Below are 26,449 nucleotides of genomic sequence, written 5' to 3'. Positions count from 1 at the left end.
GAACCACAAATCTGAGTTCATTGTCATATATATTTGAATTGAAGAAAACTCTTTCTTGATCCATAACAAAAAAATGATATTGCCATCAAATGAAATCAAACCCAATACATCTTGTTTTATGAAGATATAAATGAGATGATTACACTTCAACCAATCCTCAGGCGGTATTTTCAACTGAAACCTGAAAAAAAAAACAAGATTGATAAAAAGAAAGCAAAAAAGAAAAATCAAACCAAGATAGTGAATAAGTTCCACAGGGTAGAAAGTTATGATGTAGGTCAAAAACAAGGGAAGTGGGCTAGAAAAAGGTGAAGAATCAAAAAAAGAGGGAGGGAGCAAGTAACTGACAGTACCTAGAATGCTAGGCCGAACCCAAGTTATAAACATCGGTGTCACGTTATATCAATAAGAAAAATCTTTTATGTGTTATTTACGTATTCGACAGTGGAGTGACACTAATTCACCTAATATTTCCGAAAAAGTGACGACAATGGAAAAAAAAATCTTGGATCGGGCAATGTTATATCTATTGAACATAATGGTAACATGAACACAATATAAAATCCTATTGAGCAAAATGGCCTACTTCTCTTGACGCTTAACACAACTCTAGATTAATCAACACAAAATTAGGCAGATTACACATAACTCAGGAACCTAATTATAGATTATCAGATTATGGATATAATACCGCCACTTAGGCTGAAGGGTATGGGGGGCATGAGTTGGGTCATCAATCGCCACGTAGGACCATTAATGGATTGCTACATCACCTTGTTGCCTCATCCACCATGGTGCGCATGGATTAAACCATGGCAACCATGGACCTTCTTTCCTTTTTCAATATTTCACTTTCCTTTTCACAAAAATAAATTAAAATAAGAGAATAGTGGTTTGGGTCATAAACACACCCTTAGGTAGTGGTTTTGGATGATGGATTAGAAGTGGCTGACTTGGCGTTGATGTGGAGGGTCATGGGAACCATGAGGTCATGACCACACCCTATAGCCTTACTTTAATCACAAATACTATTTATTATTGCCTATTTTGATAAGGGGGTAAATATAATAATAACAAAAAAGATAAATGAGTGTATGATTGTGGGGCTGCAACAACAAATGAAATGCACCAAAGAGAGTTAGACAGAGAGATGTCCTTATTTCCCACACTCCATGAGAATCTCTGTCAATTCTCAAGTGTTCAGAGGGCCAAAATACCCTCAAGATCTGAATTTTGATCCTTTTTGGTACATTTTCTACAGTTACAGAAAACTTCATAACATCAACTCATAGAATCATCCACAAAATATTTATAGTTTTTTTATTTATAATTTTTATATTGACATTTAGATCAATTGAACTTTGCCAACTATTTATTTTAAAAAGATTATAAATGTGATGGCAATGATGCAATTTAGAAGACAAAAGTATGCGTTATAATGATGTGTATAGACAATAGTCTCACCAATCTCAAGAAGATTGTGTTGTCTTGTCCCTTTAGTTTTCTTTATGACTTTTTTACAAATTACCAACAGGGAAAACACTGTCCATCAAAGATCAACAAAAAAACCAAAACAAATAAGGTAACAATTCCAACGTAAATTATATAAAACTGCATTATATACTACGAGAGCTACAACTAAATAAATCAATATTTGGAATTTAATAAAAACTATTTGATCAATAATTCAATGTCTAAAAATGCAAGTAAATTATGGAGAGTAACAAACCACTTATTTTGAATACAATGCTGCAGCTAGCAGGGTACATAGCCCTTGTGCCTAACGAGCGGATTTAGTCTTCCTACAAGCATAGGCTCGGTATGCCGCCAATGCAACTATAGCAATCGCAGCTCCTACTGAAAAATTGTAGTAAAATACAAATGAGGAACATGAAAAAAAATCCTCCCAAAACGTAGGCGAAAATTAATTAACTGAACAAGTTTTTTCCTAAATTTTGTTAAAATGCCAGTTTCGTCCCTGAGATTTGGCCAGTTTTGCGACTTTCGTCCAAAGGTTTGTTTTTCCGCATTTGGATCCAAAAGGTTTGAGATCTTGCAATTTTTATCCAGCTCGTTAACTCCATCCATTTTTCTTCGCTAAGCCAGAGAGGTATTTCCATCTTTTTTGCTAACTTCAAGGGCAATTCGGTCTTTTTCACTTTTTGTAAAAAGATCAAATACCCCTGAAAAAGACCAAATTGCCCTTTAAGTTAACACAAAAGACGGAAATACCCCTGACTTAACGGAGAAAAATGGATGGAGTTAACGAGCTGGATGAAAATGGCAAGATTTCAAACTTTTGGATCCAGATGCGGAAAAACAAACCTTTGGACGAAAGTTTCAAAACTGGACAAATATCAAGGACGAAAATGGCATTTTACTCTTTTATATTTGTATTTTTTATGTATTGGTACAAATGGGCATACCGGAAGCAAGAATGAGAGAACGGTTCACAAGCTGTCTGTAACGCTTCTTATTTCTCCCATGTTCAGTTTCCGGAACACTTAAGTGACACTGCTGAGCTGTAGTAACAATTTTCTGGAAGACGTTATTCATGTATTTGTCTTTCACACTGATACGTATTGGTGCGTTTATTTTCACAGCCTGACAAATCTAGAACAACAAAGGGTTGCAGATGGTTATGTAACCACTATTTAGTTGGTGTTATTTTTATATTAACAATTAACAAGTTAAATTAAATACCATCTCGGAATCTTTGATTGCCATTGGATACAAGTTCAAGTCATTCTTAGCAGCAATGAGAAGACAAGGCACACCGTAACCACTATCTTCTCCTTTCCGAGCTACTTCCATTAGCAATTTTGATGCTCTTTTTAATGAAAATTCATCAGAACTGTAATAAAGAAATGACTAGATATTATATAAACAGTATATTATCATAATGTGCAAGAAAAAGAAGGGTGTGATTGACTTTAGATACCCTTTCAAAACGATGATTAATTTAAATAGAGTAAAATGCCATTTTCGTCTCTAAGGTTTGGCCAGTTTTGTGACTTTCGTCCAAAGGTTTGTTTTCTCGCACTTGGATCCAAAAGGTTTGAAATCTAGCCATTTTCATCCGGCTCGTTAACTCCGTCCAATTTTCTCCGTTAAGTCAGGTATTTCCGTCTTTTTGCTAACTTAGAGGGCAATTCAGTCTTTTTCACTTTATGTAAAAAGACCAGATGCCCACGAAAAGGACCGAATATCCCTTTAAGTTAACAAAAAAGACAGAAATACTCTTGACTTAACGGAGAAAAATGGATGGAGTTAACGAGCCGCATGAAAATGGCAAGATTTCAAACCTTTTGGATCCAGATGCGGAAAAACAAACCTTTGGACGAAAGTCGCAAAACTGACCAAACCTCAGGGACTAAGGGACTAAAATAGCATTTTAGTCATTTAATATTACCAAAATTTGGGGGTATCTTGGGGGTGGGATAAGGCTTATGACCATTAGGTCATGGGTTCGATTCCCACAAAGGGGGTTTTCCCAGATTTATTGGGTTTCCTCCTGAATTGGTGTATAGGCATTGTTGCCTAGTGGAGATGGATATGATCGGGTGGTTCCGCTGGTGGCACGATGATACTCCAGTGGTCCGTCAGTGATCCAAATTTGCCGTTCAAAAAAAAAAAAAAATATTACCAAAATTTGGCATCATGCTTACCTGTCATAAACAAAAACTGCTACATCACAAGCAGCTAATGAGTCATTACTGGATAGTAATATCTTAACATCACATTCTTGAACTTCATGCAATATAAGAGTCTTTTTAATCCCCTGAAAGATAAATGATTATCATATAAGTGTAACATGATTGGAACAAACATCAGCATATATTTCCATTCTTGCCCTCATGCATACAGAAATAACAAAAACGCCACAAAACCAGAAGAGGGAAAAACTCAAACTTGATGGAAAGATAATATAGAAGTATAACCGAGTATCATTTAAATCTAAATGCTTCACTCACCCGAGGTTGGTCAACAGTATTGACTGTATAACTTTGACCGCTTGTCAAACTATAGTTGTCTTGGAAAGGCCTGCGAAAGCAATATTAATAAAGGTCTAAGAACAAACAGGTATAAATTTCATGGGGTGATAAACTAATACTTGTTATAGAAACACACCTTTCAACAAATGAAGTCAAAAGTGCAGATTTTCCTGCGTGTTTGGGTCCAAAAACAAAACATTGAAAAACCTGTCTGTCCGTATATTGTTTTCTAAAATCTACGGATCTTTTTCTCGTAACACGAATGGCTTTAGCAAGATCACCGGTATATCCAAGGTATATTAAATAAGCCAAACTTTGAGGTGGGTCAAGTAATGTCATTAGCGCCCACTGTAACCATAAGCTTAATTAATCAACACAAAACGGTGGGTTGTCATTTATTTTTAAAAAATCATATATCAATTACTGATATTTTTTTATTGGTGGAATCTCAACTTAATAAGCCTTTAGGTAACATCGACGTTAGGGATGCTAAACGGTTCGTGTTCGCGGATTGGCGGGTTCAACCCGACCCGAACTCGAAAATCGTTCCATTCATATGAACCCGAACACGACCCAAATATTCGTGGGTTGACCCGAACACGACCCGTTCAACCCGATTTTTTTTAATTTTTTCTGCAGATTAATATATTAAAATTAAAATTTACTAAATAAAAAATACATAATACAATTACGTTTAAACTTTAAAGTATAAACTTTTATGTCAGTTTCTCTTTTTAAGTTATAATTATGGCATAAAATACACACCCAATTTAATTTCTGACATATAACATATTGTAAAAAAAATAATATAATATAGTAAATTGTAATTTTAGTCCCTGAGGTTTGTCCCAAATTGCCATTTTAGGCCAAATAGTTATTTTTTTCTCCTCTGGGTCCCTGAGTTTTCCATTTTTTTGGCATTTTGGTCCAACCCACGAACTTCGTTAAAAATGTCAGTTAACTCACACTAAATAGTTTGTTAGTTGCCATTTTCATCCAAAAACGATTGGTGGGTTGGGGAAAAGATTTTTTTTTTTAAATTAAAGGTTTTTTTTTATATATTAATATATATTTTTATTTTTTTTAGTTTAAGGGTTTTTTAATTAAAGTTTTTTTATATATACAAAAGAAAAAAATGGTTTTTGGATGAAAATGGCAACTACCATAAGTTAACTGACTTTTTTAACGAAGTTAGTGGGTTGGACCAAAATAGCAAAAAAAAATGGAAAACTCAAGGACCCAAAGGAGAAAAAAAACTACTAGGACTAAAATGGCAATTTGGGACAAACCTCAGGGACTAAAATGACAAAAATACTCTAAATGGGTTAAACAGGTCAACCCGCCAACCTGACCGGTTTGACCCGAACCCGACCCGTTTAGCTAAACATGTTCGCGGGTTCAACCTGAAACTGACCCAAACCTGTTTAGACTAAACCCAAACCCGCTTAATGCTGATCTATTGCCACTTAATGAGTTCAAATTACATGAGAACCCGAGAATAGAGACTCTGATTTAATCTATGAAATAATGTAGTCAAAATTACATAAGTCTAGTGAGGCTTTCAAAAGGAAATATAAGTTTTTTAACTTATGTGATGTAAAGTAAATAAGCTGCTATTACACACCTGAGAGAGAAACCCAGAAAGGTTTACGTCCCCCTGTTCAGTTCTCTCTACGGAATCCTTGTAAGGATCTTCATCCCAAGGACTGAAAGTTGAAAAATGTTATTAATGAAGTGCAGATTCGAAAAATATATATAAAAAAAAAAAAAGAAAACAATATTAAATAGTCAACAAAGTTGCAGCACATAGTATCTAGGAAGGCTATTATTTCCACTTTTGTTTCATATAAAATTCTCACTCAATCAAATTCAACAAGAGATTCATCCATTTCAATCAGCCTAAAAGGCGGAATAATTTGCTTATAGTCAGGCATAAGCAATGTAGCTATTTTAACCTATGCAGTTAATGCGGAAAAATATCGGTTATCGGTCAAGGACTGATATCTGAGATATCGTTTATTGCGGTGAGATATTGGTGGGATATCGGTAAATCGGTAATTTATAATATCATGCATAAAAATATATATATTCATATCTAGAAGTCTAGAACCTATATAATATTAATAGCAAAATAAAGAAGTGTTCATCAAGATCGACCAAGGCACCCAATTCTTCATTTGTTCATCATAACTTAAAACACTAAAATCCGATTGAAGCACAGGAGCTTGGGAGGGACGATTAGGGTTCAACAGACATCATCAGTTGTCGTGTTAAGTGTTCGAAGTGTGATAAAGGTTATAACATATGGGCCAAAAAAGCATAAAAGAACTGGAAAAGAACCGGGCTTTGTATTTTGTTGGCATCCCATAAAGAAAAACATAAAAATCTGGCCTACCGATTTTCTCACCTATATGACCGAGATAAGAATATCAAAATATCGGCGATATCTAAGTATATATCGCCGATATTCTCGCTACCGAGATTTCTACCGATATTCTGACCCGATATTATGTGCCAAGACCGATAACCGATATAGCACCGCTATATCACCGAGATAGAGCCGATATTAAGTGCCCAGATTTTAACACATTCATTGTTGATTATTTGGTTAACTTAACTCTGATAGAATACAGAGACGTATATCCTATGGAACTTTAACCTTAAAAACATTATTACAATCTAAAAGAATGTTGAATTGTTGCCAGACGCCTATTAGATAACACAAAGTTTGACGTCTTTATAGTTATGGTGTCTTTTGAATAATTGACTTATAATGATGAATCATGTTGATTAATGTTTTCAATACCGACATAAATGTGCATGCATGCAGCAAAACATGAATAAGAATTATTATAATTATAAGCTGCTTCAAAGAGAAACCAACCCACCTTTCTGGTGCAGTTGAAAACAGCTCATCAACCTCAAAATCTTGTAGAGCTCCATCCTAGCAAAGGATAAGATTCATAATTAAAATTTGTACACGTCAGCTAGAAACTTCAGTAATTAAAGATTTAAAGCTAAGCTTCAATGGTAGTCGGTGGCGGGTAGAAATAACTTAAAATGATAAAAGAGCACACTTACTGCAACGAAAACTTTCCTTATAATGTATAAATAAAGCATAAAAGATGACAGTCACTATACGACATTATGAAAGAGGGAGAAACCTACTGGATAAGTTAATCAAGAAGAATTATTGGCATTATATATATATATATATATATATATATATATATATATATATATATATATATATATATATAGGGTAGGGATCCTAAGAGAAGTCCACCCTATTTGAGAAACTTGAGAAGCATTCTGGACCACACATTTTTCTAAGCCTTTTGTAATATACACATATGTATAGTTTAAAATTGACTATATACATATATGTATATTGAGTTATACACATATGTATATAGTCAATTTTAAACTATACATATGTGTATATTACGAAAGGCTTAGAAAAATGTGTGGTCCAGAATGCTTCTCAAGTTTCTCAACTAGCCTATCACTTCTCACATGATCCTTATCCTATATATATATATATATATATATATATATATAGAGAGAGAGAGAGAGAGTGGGATTCCAGAGTGAACACTAGTGCATTTGTGAACTGAGTGAACAAATCCTGACATTGATTTACATCATCAAATGGTAATATACACTAGTGTATTTTCATCACCAAATCCTGGCCATTGATTTACACTTGTCTGTTGATAATCAAGGGCTAGGATTAGTTCACTAGTGTTCACAATCAAAGGGGTTGTTCACCAATGAACCCAACCCTATATACACACACACACACACATACTATCTGTGTTGGATAAAGGTGATAACACCCATGATTATTTGTATATGTCACCATCAGTAAAATGAGAATATGTTTGGCATGCAAATGACAAGCTATAGATGGTATCAAAGTCCAACTTAAGAACCAAAAACTGACTGCAAATTTACACAGAAGATAATGTGCATGTTATATTATTACATGAAAAAAACTTATGACTGCACATTAATTAAGTTGTAATTTACTGTGAGAAAAGGTACCTTGTTAGAATCATTTAAACTGAAAACCCCTTTCAGGAAGTCCACAGCTATACTTGTCAATTCAACACTCTACAATAACACAAGCACATTGTTGAACAATGGGATTATATCCTAACATGTAAACATTGTTTTATTAAATGGTCCAAAAGTAAATATTTTACTTATAGTTTTAGAAGCATGACCTGATCAGGAGCCTTTTCAGATGGAACGGGTAGATTCTCTTTCCGGAGTTCCAGGTCATCATTGTAACCAAATTCACGTAAGACGGTCCATGTAGTCTCAAGGCGTCCTTTTGCAATAAATAAAGAATGAAGATATAGAAACCCATCTAGAGTAAGCCCAAGATGATTGATCCCTTGAGGTAAATTATCTTTCACCACTCTTTTAACATCCTCTGTTTCATTAGGTTGAAGAGGAGCACTGAAACACTTCACCTGTAAATGAAAGGTAAATATCAAATATCTCTTCATATGACATACAAAAACTCTTTTGCATTAAGGTAAACTACCTGAAACTGATTCAACTCGTTATCATTAAGGGCAGAATCCTTATCATGATCAGAAAGAATAAATATCCTTTTCAATGCTCTTATGCAGCGAGGCTTCAAAGTTTGAGACTCTTGATCAAACAAGGGTGCTGTTGGATGAAGCACGGCTTTTTGAGCATAATAAAATACCTCAGCTACCTACAAAGTGCGGTCAAGTTATACTTCTTCTCTGATGATGTAACGTGTAAATATTGTGATGTTAAGTTTGAAGATCAAGCAGCAACCAAAATATCCTGCATTTTAGCTTTCTACTAACTTTAAGATCTTAAGTTTTTAAGAACAACCCGCTGAACCAATTGGACATAAATTCGGTGATATTGGATAAATTTGAAGTTAATAAAAAGGTAAATTGCTAACGATACAGCAACCATTATATCAATAATATATTATTTTAACTGGACACTAACGGCACAATGTATCATGACATTTTAAGCACATGAGGTGATAATTGCCCCATCCTAATATCGAACCAATAGTGATCTTCTTAACATAGATATCGAATCTAAAGACAACAACATACCTCGACTAGATTAGCTGCAGAACACTCTATGCACGTCTCAATCTCCTTAAACTGTTGCATTATTGGACCCATCATCTGTTCTAAATTTATGGGGAAGTGCTCATCACGCAAATCTAACATGCATCCAACCACAATCACTGGTATATTAACCTACATACGAAAATGCTGAATGTACACAATCTAAATTACAAATAAGACTTGTCCAATATACAAATATAAAACGAAAGAATTGAAACCTTTAGGCGCCTAATTTCAGGAAGCCAATAATTCTGAAGGTTAACAAGTGTTTCAGGTTGATCACAGGCGTAGGTTAAAACCACTGCATCTGCAAGCTGCAATTCTTCCTCTACCTTAGCTTTACCATCCAAGCTACATTAACAAATGATCCAAAATTCTAACAAACTGAATCTAACCGATCATATATCAATCAACTGAATGTAAACTCTAACCTAGACGGAGTATCAATTATTGTGGCAGAAATGCGTTGCTACATTACAATTAACAAATAATCCAAAATTCTAACAAACCGAATGTCATCAATCAGACATTGAATCAATTGAATGTAAATTCTAACCTAGATAGAGTCTCAATTATTGTGAACGCAATGCCATGCTAGTATGCTACATTAACAAATAATCCGAAATTCTAACAAAACTGAATCTAATCAATCAGATATTGAATCAACTGACTGTAAACTCTAACCTAGACGGAGTATCAATTACTGTGACATGAATGTCATCATACTACATTAACAAATAATCCAAAATTCTAACAAAACTGAATCTAATCGATCAGATATTAAATCAATTGAATGTAAATTCTAACCTAGACAGAGTATCAATATTGTGAACGAAATGCGATGCTACATTAACAAATAGTCCAAAAAACTAACAAAACTGAATCTAATCGATCAGATATTAAATCAACTGAATGTAAACTTTAACCTAGACAGAGTATCAATTATTGTGACGTTAATGCCATGCTACATCAACAGATAATCCAAAATTCTAACTAAACTGAATCAAATTGATCATATGTTAATTATAGTTGGTAAACGGGCAACAAGCTGCGCCGCTACCTCTTTTTGAATAGCAAAACTAAGTCTTTTAAAAACTACGTCCATAGATCTCGGGGCCATAACATTACTATGCATGACCCTTTGAACTCGACTAAGTAGTCCACAGCCTCTGGCGCCAGAAAACCAAAAGTATCAAAAGCAAATGGGATAAACACGTGCTGGTTGTCAAGGCACGCTTTCTCGTGTTTGGTCACTTTACCCGAAGCAGCCTTTAAAGCAGCCTGACCCACCGTGAAAGCACTACCCCCTAAGCTTACAAGCGGAAACCCATGTTAGATCCAGACATGCATGTTTTCCTCCTACCCATCCAAAGACCGGAATGTCGGATGGTCGAAGGGTAGATCTCCCTTCCAACGGGTCAGTTAAGAAATTAACTGGTGCCTCTTTTTTAGCAGAAATACCAGCGCGCCTGAATATGTCAAAAAGGACATCCCTAACCAAATCATGTCGGTATCTGAACCCCGGGAGCTCTCTACAATGAACTGCATGCTCCCCAAAAGAATCCAAACACGCCTTATGACAAACAGGGCATACCTCATCAACTGGGAATAAAGGAATCATGAGGCGATACTTAAGGATAGTACGGTACTCCACCGGCGACATATGCTGGCCTAACCCATCTATAGGTATAGCAAGAAGAAAATCTTGTGCATGTGGTGCTCGTAGACACTCAAAAACGGCTTTTTGTCTAACGGTCAAGTCAAACTGTACTTTGATGTCGTGGACAATTTTACTAAAAAGAGCACTCGCCAATGCATGTTGGGCTTTTAGGGGGGGGGGGGGGGTTTCCTTATTAGTGAAACCGCTGAATCTAATCAACCAGATATTAAATCGATTGACTGCAAACTCTAACTAGAAGGATTATCAATCATCCTGACGTGAATGTCAAGCTACATTAACAAATAATCCAAAATTCTAACAAAACTGAACCTAATCAAATTATCGATATAATATATTAAATCGACTGAATGTAAAAATCTAACCTAGACGGAGTATCAATTACTGTGACGTGAATGTCAAGCTACATTAACAAATAATCCAAAATTCTAACAAACTGAACCTAATCTAATTATCGATTGAACGTAGATTCTAACCTAGACGGAGTATCAATGATTGTGACAGGAATGCCATCAGGATAATATTCTGCCGGAAGAACAGTTGGAGGAAGAACCGGTGAAACGGTTTCCGGAAAAGTATCGGTGGCAGCTGCGGCGATGAGGCTTGATTTACCGGTGGCGGAATCACCGACGACTACTACGCGGACGGTATTCCGGTGACGGAATACGGCCGTCCTCGCCGATGAATCACCTGACATTTAACCGCTACAGAAGAGAAAAAACGCTAAAATCGTATAATGTGAAAACGGAACAGAATTGGATCTTGAATGAAAGAGATGATTCATGAGATGAGATCTGATTAACGGAACAGAATATAATTAACGTCGAGATTGTATCAGTGTTTTGATCGTGTGCGAGCGAGCTTTCACAAAATTTGCATGATGGCGTTGAAGGTGTTGTTACAGGTGAATTTGTCAATGGGGTGTAAGGGTGAGTAAAATAGTTGAGGGGAGGTAAGTGACCATAGGTTTGGTTTTGGGGGTGGTTTATGTACTTTTCAATTTTTCATGGTTTGTTCATGTTTTCAAATCATAGATGGTTTTAGGGTTCTTGTCTTTTTGAAACGGTTTCGGTGCATTCGGATTGTGTCTTTGACTAGCAATCGGATTGTGTCTTTGACTAGCAATCGTTTTAGTTTTAAGTTTTTAGCTACAATGGGTTAAGTGGGAACTATTGGCGGTTTGGTTACAAGCTAATATACCAAAATATATGAGCCAATAAGTTTAACTTAGATTTTACAGATGATAACGATAGCAAAACCGATGGAGAACCTGATGATTCACTCTTTCCTTTACTGGCTGATCGGTTTTTTAACAACAATTGGATGATTGAGTGTCAGAGTTGCTAGTTTAACTACCTATCTTGCAAAAAGGTTGATTTGGCATACAACGTGCATTATAAATCACTTCTCATAATTTATTTATTTTTTAATCCAATTCTAGTCTAGTTTAGTTACTATGGGGCTTGTACCATATAGGGCTTGTATCATAGTGTAATAGAAATATGTCTCTCTTTGTAAGGTTGATTCTACTCTTTGTGGTTAATAATGGTGTAGATATGAGAGTATAAATATGGAATATAAAAATAGTTATATTATTTATTATTGTGGTAATATTACATTTTCTTACCGAATTACAAAACGATCATTATTAAACTTCTGAAATCGAGAAAAGTTTGAATTTTGTTAAATGATTATAATAAATCCACTTACAAACAAGTGTAAGAGTTGTGAAACTTGATTTTTATGTTATTATTTTTAATTACTTTATTTCTTATGAAACTGATACTAAAGTTGTATACGTCTACGTAGGTTATACAAGAAGACGTGTGAATTGCACAGACTAGTAACAATAACAATAACATCAAACTTCAAGAGCAAATCCGAAGACATGTGAATTGCACAGACTAGTAACAATAACATCAAAGTTCAAGAGCAAATCCGATATGTATCTGTTTACATGTCACCGTGGAGTGGATACTATCTTTTTGGTATCTACTATTACATGTTCATATAATCTTTACAACCTCTTTCACGCCTTCATTTGTCGTGTCATTTGTTCGCTTTTAAATGAATTTGACATGGCTAATCTTGGCATATTGTCAAACTCCTTGGGTATTAAGGGCTCAACATTCCTTTTCATGAGGGGGCTTTTTTTTTTTTTTTTTTTTTTGTCTCAAAAGGTGTTAGCCATGTATATTCTTGTTTGGGTTGATATTATCGCATGACCTCTGTGTTGATGGCTCAAGCTTTTTGAAGACAGCCAAAAATGAAAATTTGGGTCATTTTCGTATTGTGTTGTTAGAAACAGTCATCCTTTCAAAAACTCACTCAACGGGGTTTGGAGTAATATTGCTAAGATCTTTGTTAACACGAAGGCTGCTGGGCTGCCTTTAAGGAATTATATTAAAGGTACTGTCGGTAACGGAGAAGATATAAGGTTCTGGTTAGATACCTGGATCACCAATGAACCTCTCAAAGTCAGGTTTCCAGAGCTGTTCAGAAAGGAATCGGACAAAAAGTGCTTAGTCGCTGATAGAATCCAAAATCATAATAACGAGACGGTGTTGATTTGGAGCTGGAATGATGCGGCGCTGTCCACGGAGTTGTTGTCCAGCCTTGAACAGCTCCGAGTATGCTGGAAGGAGTCCAGGTTTCGGCTGACGCGGATCAGTGGTCCTGGTTTCCTGACTCGAATGGAGAATTCACGGTTAAGTCTGTTAAGAAACTGTTGCTTGAGGAAGCAGGTCTTAGGAACGACTCGGTTATGGAGTGGTGCAAATGGCTCCCCGCGAAAGTTAACATTCATGTGTGGAGATCGATGTCGGAAAGTATTCCCACGGGTGAAGCTCATAAGAAAAGGAATGTTTTGGTTGGAGATTCCTCGTGTCTGCTGTGCAACTCGGCAGATGAGACTGCTGAACACCTCTTCACGGCTTGCTTTACTGCGGCAACCGTTTGGAATGGTATCACTTCATGGTGTAAGATTTCGAATATCATTGCTTTTTCTGTCAAAGATCTCGGTATTCATAACGAGATTGTCGGTTCGGAGAGGAAGAAGGAAGCGGTTAAAGGTATTATAAGTATTGCTTGTTGGAGTATATGGCGTGCTAGGAACAATGTCAAATTCTATAACGTTCCGGCTAGGATAGAGAATATATTGAGTGAGGTTAAAGCTCTAGGATTTTTGTGGTTCTCTAATAGATCAAAGCATAGAGGGGTAGAATGGTAGGAATGGTGTTCTTTTGTAAATATGTAAGTTTGTAGTTGTTGTTGGTTAGTCGGCCCGGTTTGGGTCGGCTTTTGTTAATGAAAGTTACTTTAAAAAAAAAAAAAAAAAAAAAAAAAAAAAAAACCCTTAAGATCTTAGTTGGTTTTATCTGTATAAAACTCCGAAACATTTTGAAATAGTATACTAGTTGAGGCTCATAATCTAAAGTACTCGTAAATCGTAGGGTTAACTCATTCTATAAAGACTCCTACCCCACCCCACCACCACCCAAAAACCTACCCCCCCCCCCCAGAAAAAAAAAAAAAAACAAAACAAAACAAAATTGGGTTTGGGTGATTGAGGGGTGGGGGTTTAGGTTTTTTGGGGTGGTGGGTGTTTTGGTTTTTTTTTTTTTTTTTTTTTTTTTTTTTTTTTTTTTGTAGTAGGTTTATTTTTAGGAGCCTTTGTACACTTCTTATTTTAAGAAGCCTTTGTATTTGATCCTAATGCGTAAATCGTAAAGGCAAACCATTGAGTTTTGGAGGCGCAATTCAATGTGTTTAGTGTGGCAAACGATTAAAAGATTGAAAGTAGGCAAGGCAGGCATATTTAGTTTTATTTTAGTAGCCTGTGTATTATTAACTCCAAAAGCGTTTATTTAACTCGAAAAGTGTTTTTTTTTTTTAAATTGTTTATTGACTTATTATATTTTCAAAAGAAGTTTTTTAAAATGTGGTTGGATTAGCTTTTATGGGGGAAAAGTAAATGACAAAAAAAGATGTAATTAGTTTTCGTATATGGCTGTTATTTTTAAAGGTGAGGTTAGATTTGTAATTTTATATTTAAAAAGCCAAAAGTAACTTAAAAGGCAAAGATTTTGTAGCTTTTATAACACAACTTTTTACTCCTATTCAAAAAGCCAAAATAAAAATGACTTTTATCAATGTCAAACACCTTTTAACTTATTGGCTTTTTAAGTCATTTCCAAACTCAATTTCAAACACCGTCTTAGGAAATAAGTTAGAAAACCTAAATCTTTATTATAAGTTTATAACTATATGTGGTTGTATTTGTAATTCCTCATCACGAATGAGGCATAGCGATAATAAAAGAATTCTGATTGCAGCCCGTTTATGTAGATTTCACATCGAAACCAAACCACGTAAATCCGTGTCACAAATCCATTACCCAAATCCCTAACACAGAACTAAATGAGTAAAAATGATATATGTTGAAGGTATTATTACATAGTTATTATACAAGTTTAGGACTCCTTGAAGGTGTGTTAAACCATAAATATGCAATCACCCTAGTGTATAACCAATGGAAGGACACATGTCATTCATTAAAGTCATCTATTTTTATAGATAATTAATATCAATTAAAATTAAATTTAATATAAATTTAAACAATTCGTATAGTAGATAATATAATATTTTAAAATACTTATCAGATTTCAAAATTATTTATCCTGAAATTAACAAAATATGTACGCTAAATATAAATTAATATAATGTACATGATTTATTTATTTTATTAAATTAAAGTAGTTAAGAGTAGAACATATTTCAAAAATGTTTATAAGGGGTAAACAAAAATATTAATCAATGTTTATTGGTTCTATACTTTTATTTTCGTGTTCAACTCTCAACTCAAATACGGTAATCACTATGTTTACGTGACATGTATAAGAACCATCACCGCAATCACCTCATCTATTGTATATCGGGTATATCTGTTAGTTTTTTTAAAGATATAAATTTTTATTAGATTCATTCAACCCGTGTAATAAAACGGGTTTTTTTAAATATATATTTATATTTTATCACTCAAATGTTTGACCACTGTATCTTCTTTTCAATAATCATCTCCGCAATCATCATATCTATCGCGTACCGAGTTATATCCATTAGTTTTTTTAAATATAATTTTCTTATTATTTGGTATATAAAATACAGAGAAAAATGCACGGATAGTCCCTGTGGTTTGCCCTTTTTTCACCTTTAGTCCCTAACTTTTTAAAATTACAGCTATAGTCCCTAACTTTTGCAATTTCGTTCCCGGATAATCCCTGGCGCGGATGGAGGTTAGTTTTTGATGTTAGGTGAGTACGAAATGACTAAAATGCCCTTACTAACAAAAATATAATTATCTATTTAATTAATTATATAATACTATATAAGAAAGTGGGAGCCACCCCAACCCCACCCCCTCCCCATCTCCTCTTCGTCTCTGTTTCTTCCTTCTGCAACTTCTACCATTCTATCACAACCATTCCACCACCACACCACCACCATAACACTCTCTCTCCGCCTCACTCTCTCTCCATCCCTATATCTCTTCGTCCCTCACTGTCCCTATATCTCAACTCCGAATTCGCGATTCAATCAAAAATTGTTATCCTGATTCGACATTTCAAGCTTTAACATGATCAAATATCTGAAATTAGCCACAACGATTACTAATTTCACCTTTTTTTCAGTTCATAAAAATCAACCGCAGAACCACCCAAACCAGTTACCAACACGCAACAAGACGATTCCGGCAATGCGGGTCTATGCGGCGATGCATTTAACATCCCATGCAGTTTAGCCCCTCCCCCATCTTTATCTCAGGCGAGTTCGCCACCACCCGCCGGAAAATCACTTCGCCGGAAAATTAGAAATATAGTTATAATAGCCAGTTCTGTCGGTGGGTTTTTGTTATTACGCATTTTAATCACATTATTAGTTATCAGCATAAAATATAAAATATGGTGGAAGTGGGAAAGATTTGTGGGTTTTGTGTCAATTGGGGGAAGTGGGATTGAGTGACGGGTAAACCAGTGAACATCAATTTGTGATGCGGGGGGTGATTTTGTAAAGAAAGTGTTGAGCTGGGTTGTAGGTTAGTGATGTGGGGAGTGTTTTGTTTGGAATAAGATGAATTGGTTGAAGAAGACGATGGTTTTTGGGGGTAAAACCCTGGTTGGGAAAGAAGAAGAACAGTGGTTGGAAAAGAAATGGGATGGGGGTGGGGGTGGGGTAGGGTTTTAAATAATTAATTATATTTTTATGTTTTATTTATTAGTAAGGGTGTTTTGGTCATTTCACACCCACTTAACACTAAAAGTTAACCCTCATCCGTGTCAGGGATTATCCGAGAACGAAATTGCAAAAGTTGGGGACTATAGTTGTAATTTAAAAAAGTTAGAGACTAAAGGTGAAAAATGAGTAAAACACAGGGACTATCCGAGCATTTTTCTCTAAAATACACGAGGGTTTTTAAAGATATAATTTTTTTTATTATTTGGTAAACGATATTACATTTATTCAACTCGTGTAATACACATGGTTTTAAAGATATAATCTTTTTTATTATTTGGTATATAAATTACATTTATTCAATCCATACAATATGGTTCTTATAGATATAACTTTTTATTATTTAATATATAAAATTACATTTATTTAATCTGTGCAATGAAGAAGGTTTTTAAAGATATATTGTTTTATTATTAGTATATAAAGTTAATTTATTCAACCCGTGTAATACACGGGATTATAACCTAGTTTCTATATATTTAAATTCTATTTCAGAGACATAGGAACCTCTCACGATTTACTTTTTATCAACAATAATGTCATTGAAACATTTACACTCGGTTTTACGTGGTAAATTACCTAGAATACCCCTAACAATACAAAAATCAATATCCTAAAGTTGATGAATGTCCCAGTTTCAAAAATATAAATATTATCCCTAAACTTGCCTAGAGGAAAAAAGTAATAATAAATGGAAAGATGAAAGTACGATCCAAACAAAAAGAAAGTGGTTGAAAACGTGACGAAAACCCAAGTGATAATGGTAGGATCCCATTTTCCTATCATACGGCAGCAGCAAAAATGGTGGAGTCTCCAATATTAACTTTGTGACATGATAAAAAGATAAGGTGGGTTATGCCACACTACCAATTGCATAAACTAATTGTTATTGTTGGGGGTGGTGGCGGGAGTTTTGATTGGTACCGTAGCCATAGGTTAAGTGACCGATCAAACTTCAAACTTGTACTTTTTTGTAATTTTTAATATCAATCCACTTAGGCTGACGGTATGGTGACAGAGGGGGATGAAGACGGGGGGCGGGATGGGGTGTGCCGGGCGTCGTCGAGAAGAAAGGAAGGGGGCCCACCTGTTTACTCCGTCGCGAACGTCTATATGTGGACGGGACGGAGGGGGGGCGGCGTGGAGGGACGATGGGGACGTGGCGTCGCCGGGGCTGAGAACAGCCCATACCGTCCAGCCTTATACTTTTCGTAATATTGTTATAGATGATAAGAGAATCAATATAGATCAGTTTATTATATGTTATTGTTTTCTCTATCTGTCTCTCTTTGTGTTTTTGAGTTAAATGTCATTTTAGTCCCTATGGTTTGGGTCATTTTGCCAGTTTAGTCCAAAGGTTTCATTTTTCACCTATGAGTCCAAAAAGGTTTCACAGTTGCCATTTTAGTCCACTGGGTTAACTTCAACCATTTTTTCTGTTAACGAGAAGGTTAATTCGGTCGTTTTGTATGGTCGAATTGCCCTTCTAGTTAACAGAATTACATATAAAATGACCGAATTGGCCTTCTCGTTAACAGAAAAAATGGATGAAGTTAACCCAGTGGACTAAAATGGCAACGGTGAAACATTTTGGGACCCACAGGTGAAAAATAAAACCTTTGGACTAAACTGGCAAAATGGCCCTAACCACAGGGACTAAAATGGCATTTAACTCTATGTTTTTATATTGATTGTTTCTTTTACAAACAACTTTTTGTTTGAATTTAGATTCAAAGAATCTATCAGAGTAGTCAATATGAGCCCACACTAGACAGATACCAAACTTTGGGTCAATGGATTTCATACTTTCATAGCTCCGTTGCTATAAAAAAATAAAAATAAAAAAATCATCTTTCTTTTGATTTCTACCACATGTTAATCGTTACTCGTGCAAACAATTCACCTTTTTTTGGTAGAAGAGACTGGTTATGCAAGAACTGGGTCAATCTATGATAGGTTTTTGTTAACTTGGCTGAAATGGCTTATTGAAACCAGCAAAAATAGGCTAAAACAAAAAAGTGTTTTAAAATGTGGCTCGGCTCGGGTCGGGTCGGGTCGGGTCGGGTCAGGTAGTATTGACTTGTTAACATTTTGTTGTCAGTTTTCTTTAAATTTTATAGAACACTTAAAGAGTACCAAATGAGGTTACAAAAAATGCGCAATTACAAAATAATCTAGCATATGCTGACCCATTCTGTAATCATAGAATTCAACGGATCAAACAAAAATAGTTTTGACCCATACTTTTGATGCTGCAACTTACTATCCACTGATTAATTTTAGATCTGTTTACAAAAAAAGGTTATTATAGAATTAAAAAAAATAAAATAATTACTAGGTCAACCCGACCCAACCCGTTTGACTACTTTTTAAAATCACTCGTTTTAACACGATACCCAACTCGCCCAAGTGTCGCCTCTATTTTCTAGCATTGTCTCCTAAACCTTGTTCTGAAATAGCCAAACATCGTCGTCATCAGGGGACCCCATTCGGATCAGTTCTTAGTTGATGCATAGTCATGAATTGAAATGAAAGTATAGGTTGTACCTGTCATTGCACTTTACCGAACACTCGAGTATTTGGTTTCTTCTTTATGAGATCATATGCATTAGGTACTCAGTCAGACTCCATGTCCTCCAACTTGCTGCACCAAATTTACAGATACAATCATTTCACCACTAAACATTTATGAATACACTAAATTAATTAACAAAAGCTACCGAAATCACCAAAATAAATCCCTCAATAACGGATCATATACTAAATTTTTATCAGGTATCCTACAACCTTTCAAAAAAGATATATCGATATTTGGACATTCTTAAGAGGCTGCCGTGGATGACAATGATTGTGACAGGTTAGGTAAAGAATAAACCACAAATTTGGTTTTGGTTTATTCACCAAGTAATGGACGCTTATAATTAAATCCAATACTTAATTCATCACTTTAAATCTTTTGAATGTGGTGGGACACAGTGCAAAAAGTGACCATGATAGTACAGATGGTACAGCCAATCATCACAAGAGAATGACACTAAATAAGATCAAAAAGAGACAACCAACATTATATGAAAGCATGGCAGCAATTTTCGAAGGCCGAGACTTGAAACACATAAACCGTCCAAAATTCCAATGAATTCATACTTTATCATGAAATATAAAGAAGAAGTTGAAACAATGTTATCAATGAAGCAATAAAAGCTTTTGCATTTCACTAAAAGTTGAGTAGAGTAATAGGATAAATTTGAATATAAATAATGGGAAAATCATTCATGCATGGATATCTTTTCAAATTCTTCCATAAAGGTATTGAGCGTGTGATAAGGTATAAAATAACATGGGGACGCTGACAGATGCGACACACTTCTTCACTTAGTGCAGAAAACCATCATGATAGGTACGGTTTTTTGGTGTAAACCACAATATATGAAAAACAGAGTTTCCCATTACCTGGAACTTTTGGGCACCATATCTCCTTATGTCAGCAACACTAGATTGGGTCTAATTTTGTTAATGCTATTAATCCCGTTATTAATTAAATTCTGCCCTATTCCCACGCAGGTCACGTTTATGAAGATTTAGAAAAATAAAATCATTTAAATAACCTTTTTCCAGTGTGTTATATCTCTATAGCCATGTAAGAAAAAAAAATCCTATAGCTATAAGATAAGTGACCATGACCCCTATCATCTTTCTAGTCTGATAACTGCAGATTCCATAAAGTTAGAGGAGCATAAAAAAAGATAATCGAATCTAACTAATGTATACCATGATCTATGGGTTTCTTGGACGCGTGTCATGATATATGGGGCATACGAAAAGTCATTTTTAGAGGATATGCAAGTATAAATAAAAAGTAGACGCTCGAATCTAATTTGTGTTACATTTTTTTAGTATGTTTTTCTGTAACTTTACAATGAAAACAGGTCCGTTTCTTGAGTACGACAATAGCACTTGTTTTTAAATATTAATAGTTGGTCACACAAATGCATGTCTAATCACATCAAGAGAGCGAAAGGAAGTTGCATTGTCCTCATAGGACAGCAAATGTATTAGAACACCTATGGGAAATGGGAATTTAAAGGGGAAATCATACATAATACATTCATATCCAATATGTAAGGTGGTTTGGTTTAGTTTTGTCTTCTTTTATTCCTAAACAAATACTCTAAGCAAGTGGTTCTTCTTCTCCCTCTTATCCATCACTATCAGGTATTAGTTACATATTTTCATTCCATGACCTCTGTAAGATATTGAACTTTTACCTCCTATTTAGTCTAGCATGTAACTAAACATTAGCATCTATAAACTACTTAAATAATAGCAGATTTAGTAGAACGAAAGAATAAATCCTGAAAACGATTTTGAAATCGTTTCATGTATAGATGAATGTCAAGACACTTCATGAATAATATATTGTTGATGTGGGAATGTCAGTTAGCATCTTTGACAACTGCCAGTGTAATACCCTAAAAAATGGTTCCTAGTAACTTAACTTACTATCTGTTGATACATGCCATAAAAATTCATCGTGATTATTCGTGAACAAAAAACATAAGCATGGACATTCTTTCACAGTACATTAATCCACTGTAACAAATGTAAAAAGAAGACAAAATTGGTTACTCACCAAGGGCAACTAAATTATGAGCATTAATCATATATTTTACTGAAGTTAAACATGCGAGAACTTACAAGAAGACAAAATTATTTGGTATTGGTGATGGATGTGCAAGGTGCACATAATGCAATCATCTTATCAATATTAGGTATACCCTTGACTACATTGTAGCAAATTGGACTAACATGAATTGCACTACCATGTTGGAAATAGACAGTTCACAATCTCAAATGGTAAAAAAGAAAGCAAGCATGTGTCACTCAGTTCATTGATAAATCAACTAATCAAGTAACTCATAAGTGCATATACAACTTAATTTACCTTTGTTCATCTTCGGTTAGGAGACAAATGTCCACTTGGCACTTGCGCTTTTCCAGACTTCATTGTTACCATTTATTTATGTATGTCCACCAATTCCTATATAAAGAAGTGTGACTCGACCCAAAGAGAAGAGTGAAAAAAATATGAGCACCACAATAGATATTTCTAACGAAAATGAAGCTTCTCGCAATCACGAGAAGCAAAACAAACTCTTATTTGTTTCTAATGTTTGGTATTCTATAGCCAAATATCTTGAACAGCATGAAAAAAAAGTTATTCATAGTATCAAGGTTGGAACTGCTTTGATTTTGGTTTCACTTCTGTATCTCCTTGATCCACTTTTCAATCACGTCGGTGAAAGTTCCATGTGGGCTATCATGACCGTTGTGCTTATCTACGACTTCTTTGCAGGTTTGTCATCAGTTCTAACACATTTAACTTTATTTATTTTGTAACTTTAGTAGCATGTGAAGTGATCAACTTTTAAACTCTTACAAGTACACACTATATGATGATAAACAACAGGTGCTACATTAAGCAAAGGGTTACTTCGTGTAATTGGAACCATACTCGGAGGTGCACTGGGGTGTTTAGTAGCATTTTTAGCAGAAGATTTTGGAAAGATCGGTTACACAACAGTTTCTGGAATGTCGGTTTTTGTTTTAGGTAATAATAGATTAAACACAGTGTATAATATATTGAAAAGGTTCGTTACAGATAAGTATATAACTACGATCAAGAATGTTAATAAAGAATAATATATAATATACAGGTGCTATGGCAACATATTGTCGAATGATTCCAAGCATAAAGAGGAGATGGGATTACGGGATCATGATATTCATACTCACTTTCAATCTAGTAGCAGTATCTGGTGTGCGTGCGGATAAAATACTGGATGTAGCCCGCCTACGTCTAATTGCAATTGGTATGGGTGTTGCTGTCTGCATAATCACCAACTTATTCATTTTTCCCATGTGGGCTAGTGATGAACTTCATAACTTGACATCCTCAAAATTCAACAAACTAGCTTGCTGCATTGAAGGTAGTTGTTGACTTGTAACAGTTTTAGGAAATTATTCTAAGATAAAAACATCTAAATGATGAATTGCAGAATGCATGGAAGCATATTTCAATGTCGATGAAAATAAACGCCACCTGAGCATCAACATCAGTGGTTGCAAATCAGTATTGCAATCAAAGTCAAATGACGAGTCGCTGGTATCATATAAGCCTTCTTTCATTTGTTGTGTCATTAAATTGAGTAAAATGCCAAAACCGTCCCTGAGGCTTGAGCACTTTTGCCTGTTACATCCAAAATAATAATTTTTTGTAACTGTTTGTTACATCCACTTGAGCAAGTTTCATTTTTGTTGCCATTTCCATCCAAATCACAAACTCAGTTAAAATGTATCGTTAACTCAGTGACGATTTTTGCAATTTCGTTAACTCGGGGACGATTTTGGCAATTTACACATTTATTTTTCTATTTTTTTATTTTTTCTCTGAGTTAACAAAATTGCCAAAATCGTCCCTGAGTTAACGATACATTCTAACTGAGCTAGTGATTTGGATGGAAATGACAACAAAAATGATAATTTGGATGTAACAGGCAGAAGTGCCCAAACCTACGATTTTGGCATTTTACTCTTTTAAACTTTTTGAAGATATATTGAATTTTATGTTTTACTTTAGGCAAATTTCGCATGGTGGGAACCGTGGCATGGAAAATTTGGATTTTCTTATCCCTGGGAGAAGTATCTAAAGATAGGAGAGCAACTCAGAGAGCTTGCTTCTATCATTTTGCCACTACATGCATGCATTACGTCACCGTTACAGGTGTCACTACTGCTCTTTACCAAACTTAACATCATGATATTAATAAATAAATAACAACTTAAGTGATATAATGTTCCTTTTCTGTTATTAGGCGTCAACAACGCTACAACAGCCTATTAAAGAAACATGCAAAAACGTAGGGCTGTCACTTGGCCTTACCATGCGAGAACTAGGAGAAAGTATACTGAAAATGAGAAGGGGTCAAGAAAAAGTCATAAAAATTCCGGAATTACATTCGTTCAAACTAGAATTGACCATACTGTCGACTTCAGAGTTACAAGCAACTGAAAATGTCGAAGCTCTTGCTATGGCGAGTATCTTGTTTTTACTGATGGAGATGGTGGATAAAGTAAAAGTGCTAGCCAAAGAAGTGGAAGAGCTTGGAGAGATTGCTGGTTTTGAATCTAAATAGCGTACACGCGAGTTATAAGTATACTAATATGGGGTATGCTAATATGGATGGGTAATTGAACACTGAAGATGGTAACGCAGAACAAACTAAGAAAACAAAATGACCTACAAATTAACATGTACAACAACGTAAGCAATGCCTTAAAATCTTAAATATACATATCAGTAAAATTCATGATGAAGATTCAATACTTTGTGGTAGTACAAGAACACGTTTAGATGCATATTATCATGTATGTATATAGTTCTTTATCAATAGGCATACTTCAACATTGAATGTGAGAGTTGCATCTGCAACAATCATGACACTTATTTATGCTTTACAGCTTCAACATCAATTTCCTTTGTGACTATTATTCATTGTACATTTTGAAACAAATTATTCAACTTCTCTCAAAAGTAATTATGTTTTTAAAGTTTTAGCATTTAAAGTCAGTAGCCCTCCTAACATTTCCTCCGTGGTAAGGAAACGTGTGGTAATTTGTAAACCTACATGATAAGGATGAATCAGGCTTTAGAGAAAGGGATGATAGTTGCGAACAAGCTTTTTCCTCTTTCTTGTGAAAGGGACACTTGACGAACCAGAAATAACGTGTCACAAAATGAAACAAAATGATAATGATTAAAAAAATGCAGGCTGCACAAGCATACATTTATCATGATTATTGTTATGAATCATCATCACAATTGAGACCAGTAGATTAGCAGCAATCTCCATCTTGGGTTGGTTTCTTTAATATGGTATCAACCTAATGAGATTCAAAACTATCATGATTTGGTTGAACTTAAAAATCTCTGAAATCAAATTTACAATATTCAGACTCAAGCAGCACACTCTAACCAGATACCAACACCCGTAGTACTAGCCATCATGGTTGTAAAAATCGCTAGGCGCTAGTCAAGCGTTGGGGTACTGGCTAGCAATTAATCTGGATTAATACGGACTAATCGTATTCAAATTTTATATGTAATTTTTCACATTTCTATATATATAGAGGCTGGTTATTGTACAAAATGCCTTAACGTACGAAGCGTACGAGATTCAGTATCAACATGAGATTCAGTATCAACATGCGAAAATTGGTTTATAACATGCGATTTTGGTATTCTTTAACATCATGCGAATTTGTTTTTTAATAACATGCGAAATATATTTTTTTATAAACATGCAATTTTCATTTTTTTTTTCTGAACATGCGATCTTCTGTTTTTACAACATGCGACTTTTTGTTAGAACGTGCGAATTTGACATTGCGTACGCTTCGTATGTTAAAGCATATTGTACGATACACTTTTTCTATGTGTATATATACAAAAATTTGCAAAATTTTATATATAATTTTTCAAAAATATTAATAGGGTTGGATAAATAAGTATAATTTTTCAAATACTTAAAAGATTTTGACCGGTTTTAACTGCCTTTGATCGATTTCCAATTTTAGGTCCGACTAGGTAACAATTAACTGAAAGTTGACCCGTTTTGACTGCCTTTGACCGATTTCCGGTTTTAAGTCCAACTAGGTGAAATTTAATCGGTAAATTACCGATTAATCCTGATTAAAAAATGTGGGACTGCCAATGGCTATTGACGTCTAGTAGGGATTATTAGAGGCCAATATCCCTTTCTACAATACTACTACTAGCCACCATTGAATTTCATGGGAGAGTTGGGTAATTTCAATCAACCATTAAAGCCTATGCAGTAAGCATCACTAACTTGAACAACAATCCTTCCTTCCTATGTATACAGAAAATGTGATACAGTTTCATGCATGATTTTCTCACCCAGTTTCAAGCACCCTAAACGTTAGAACTATTCAGTGACCTTACTCTAGTTCAAAACATAATAACTCATTGTTCATCTCAGATAAACAAGTTCACATACATATGTCGTTAGGATGATGATTGGGAACAGTATCTATCATAATGATGAAATGCTAGGGTTTAATAGTGTTGCTTACCTTGGAAATGAGGAATCAAATTCATATCCCACCGCAAATGCTATCTGAAATCAACCATGTGAATTGAAATCGAGTGAATATAGTTTTGGGAGCAGAGATCACCGGTGCAATCACTGGGGGTGACTGGACTGGTGAGTAATTCGAAAGGGATGAACTATCGCCATACTCCCGCGTTCAGTTACGGGGGCCAAACCCTTTGT

The 26,449-nt window shown here is 34.9% G+C and overlaps 3 protein-coding genes across 8 annotated transcripts; 2 read left to right on the top strand and 1 right to left on the bottom strand.

Annotated features, from left to right (window-relative positions):
- Positions 1 to 26,449, bottom strand: LOC110937411 (mitochondrial Rho GTPase 2). Of its 6 annotated transcripts, none has more exons than XR_002590780.2 (16): positions 11,282 to 11,723; positions 9,346 to 9,478; positions 9,110 to 9,259; positions 8,551 to 8,727; positions 8,225 to 8,476; positions 8,043 to 8,111; positions 6,884 to 6,939; positions 5,620 to 5,701; positions 4,132 to 4,343; positions 3,975 to 4,044; positions 3,669 to 3,781; positions 2,704 to 2,854; positions 2,427 to 2,613; positions 1,730 to 1,857; positions 1,465 to 1,542; positions 1 to 181 (listed from the first exon to the last, which is right to left on the bottom strand). XR_002590780.2 is itself a non-coding variant. In XM_022179830.2 (16 exons), the coding sequence occupies exons 5-16, from the start codon at positions 9,227 to 9,229 to the stop codon at positions 1,781 to 1,783; spliced, it is 1,566 nt and encodes a 521-aa protein (XP_022035522.1). In that variant the 5' UTR covers positions 9,230 to 9,259; positions 9,346 to 9,478; positions 19,644 to 19,740; positions 22,039 to 22,134; positions 26,250 to 26,449; the 3' UTR covers positions 1,602 to 1,780. The 6 variants fall into 6 exon arrangements, 4 of the variants coding, with proteins under 4 accessions (XP_022035522.1, XP_022035521.1, XP_035844526.1 ...); XM_022179830.2 differs by lacking the exons at positions 1 to 181; positions 1,465 to 1,542; positions 11,282 to 11,723 and adding exons at positions 19,644 to 19,740; positions 22,039 to 22,134; positions 26,250 to 26,449 and having other exon boundaries at positions 1,602 to 1,857; XM_035988633.1 differs by lacking the exons at positions 1 to 181; positions 1,465 to 1,542; positions 11,282 to 11,723 and adding exons at positions 19,644 to 19,740; positions 22,039 to 22,134; positions 22,890 to 22,996 and having other exon boundaries at positions 1,640 to 1,857; positions 9,110 to 9,274.
- LOC110933968 lies at positions 13,438 to 14,034 on the top strand. The gene has a single exon (XM_022177167.1). The coding sequence runs from the start codon at positions 13,438 to 13,440 to the stop codon at positions 14,032 to 14,034; it is 597 nt and encodes a 198-aa protein (XP_022032859.1).
- Positions 22,137 to 24,604, top strand: LOC110937413 (aluminum-activated malate transporter 14). The gene is made up of 6 exons (XM_022179833.2): positions 22,137 to 22,449; positions 22,564 to 22,704; positions 22,811 to 23,083; positions 23,153 to 23,259; positions 23,734 to 23,877; positions 23,969 to 24,604. Exons 1-6 carry the CDS (start codon positions 22,182 to 22,184, stop codon positions 24,287 to 24,289), a joined length of 1,254 nt encoding a protein of 417 aa, XP_022035525.1. The 5' UTR covers positions 22,137 to 22,181; the 3' UTR covers positions 24,290 to 24,604.

This window comes from Helianthus annuus, chromosome 4 (genome assembly GCF_002127325.2).
Source record: "Helianthus annuus cultivar XRQ/B chromosome 4, HanXRQr2.0-SUNRISE, whole genome shotgun sequence".
NCBI lineage: Eukaryota > Viridiplantae > Streptophyta > Magnoliopsida > Asterales > Asteraceae > Helianthus > Helianthus annuus.
Note: the sequence above shows the minus strand (reverse complement) of the source record. Positions and strands in the feature narration are given on the sequence as shown.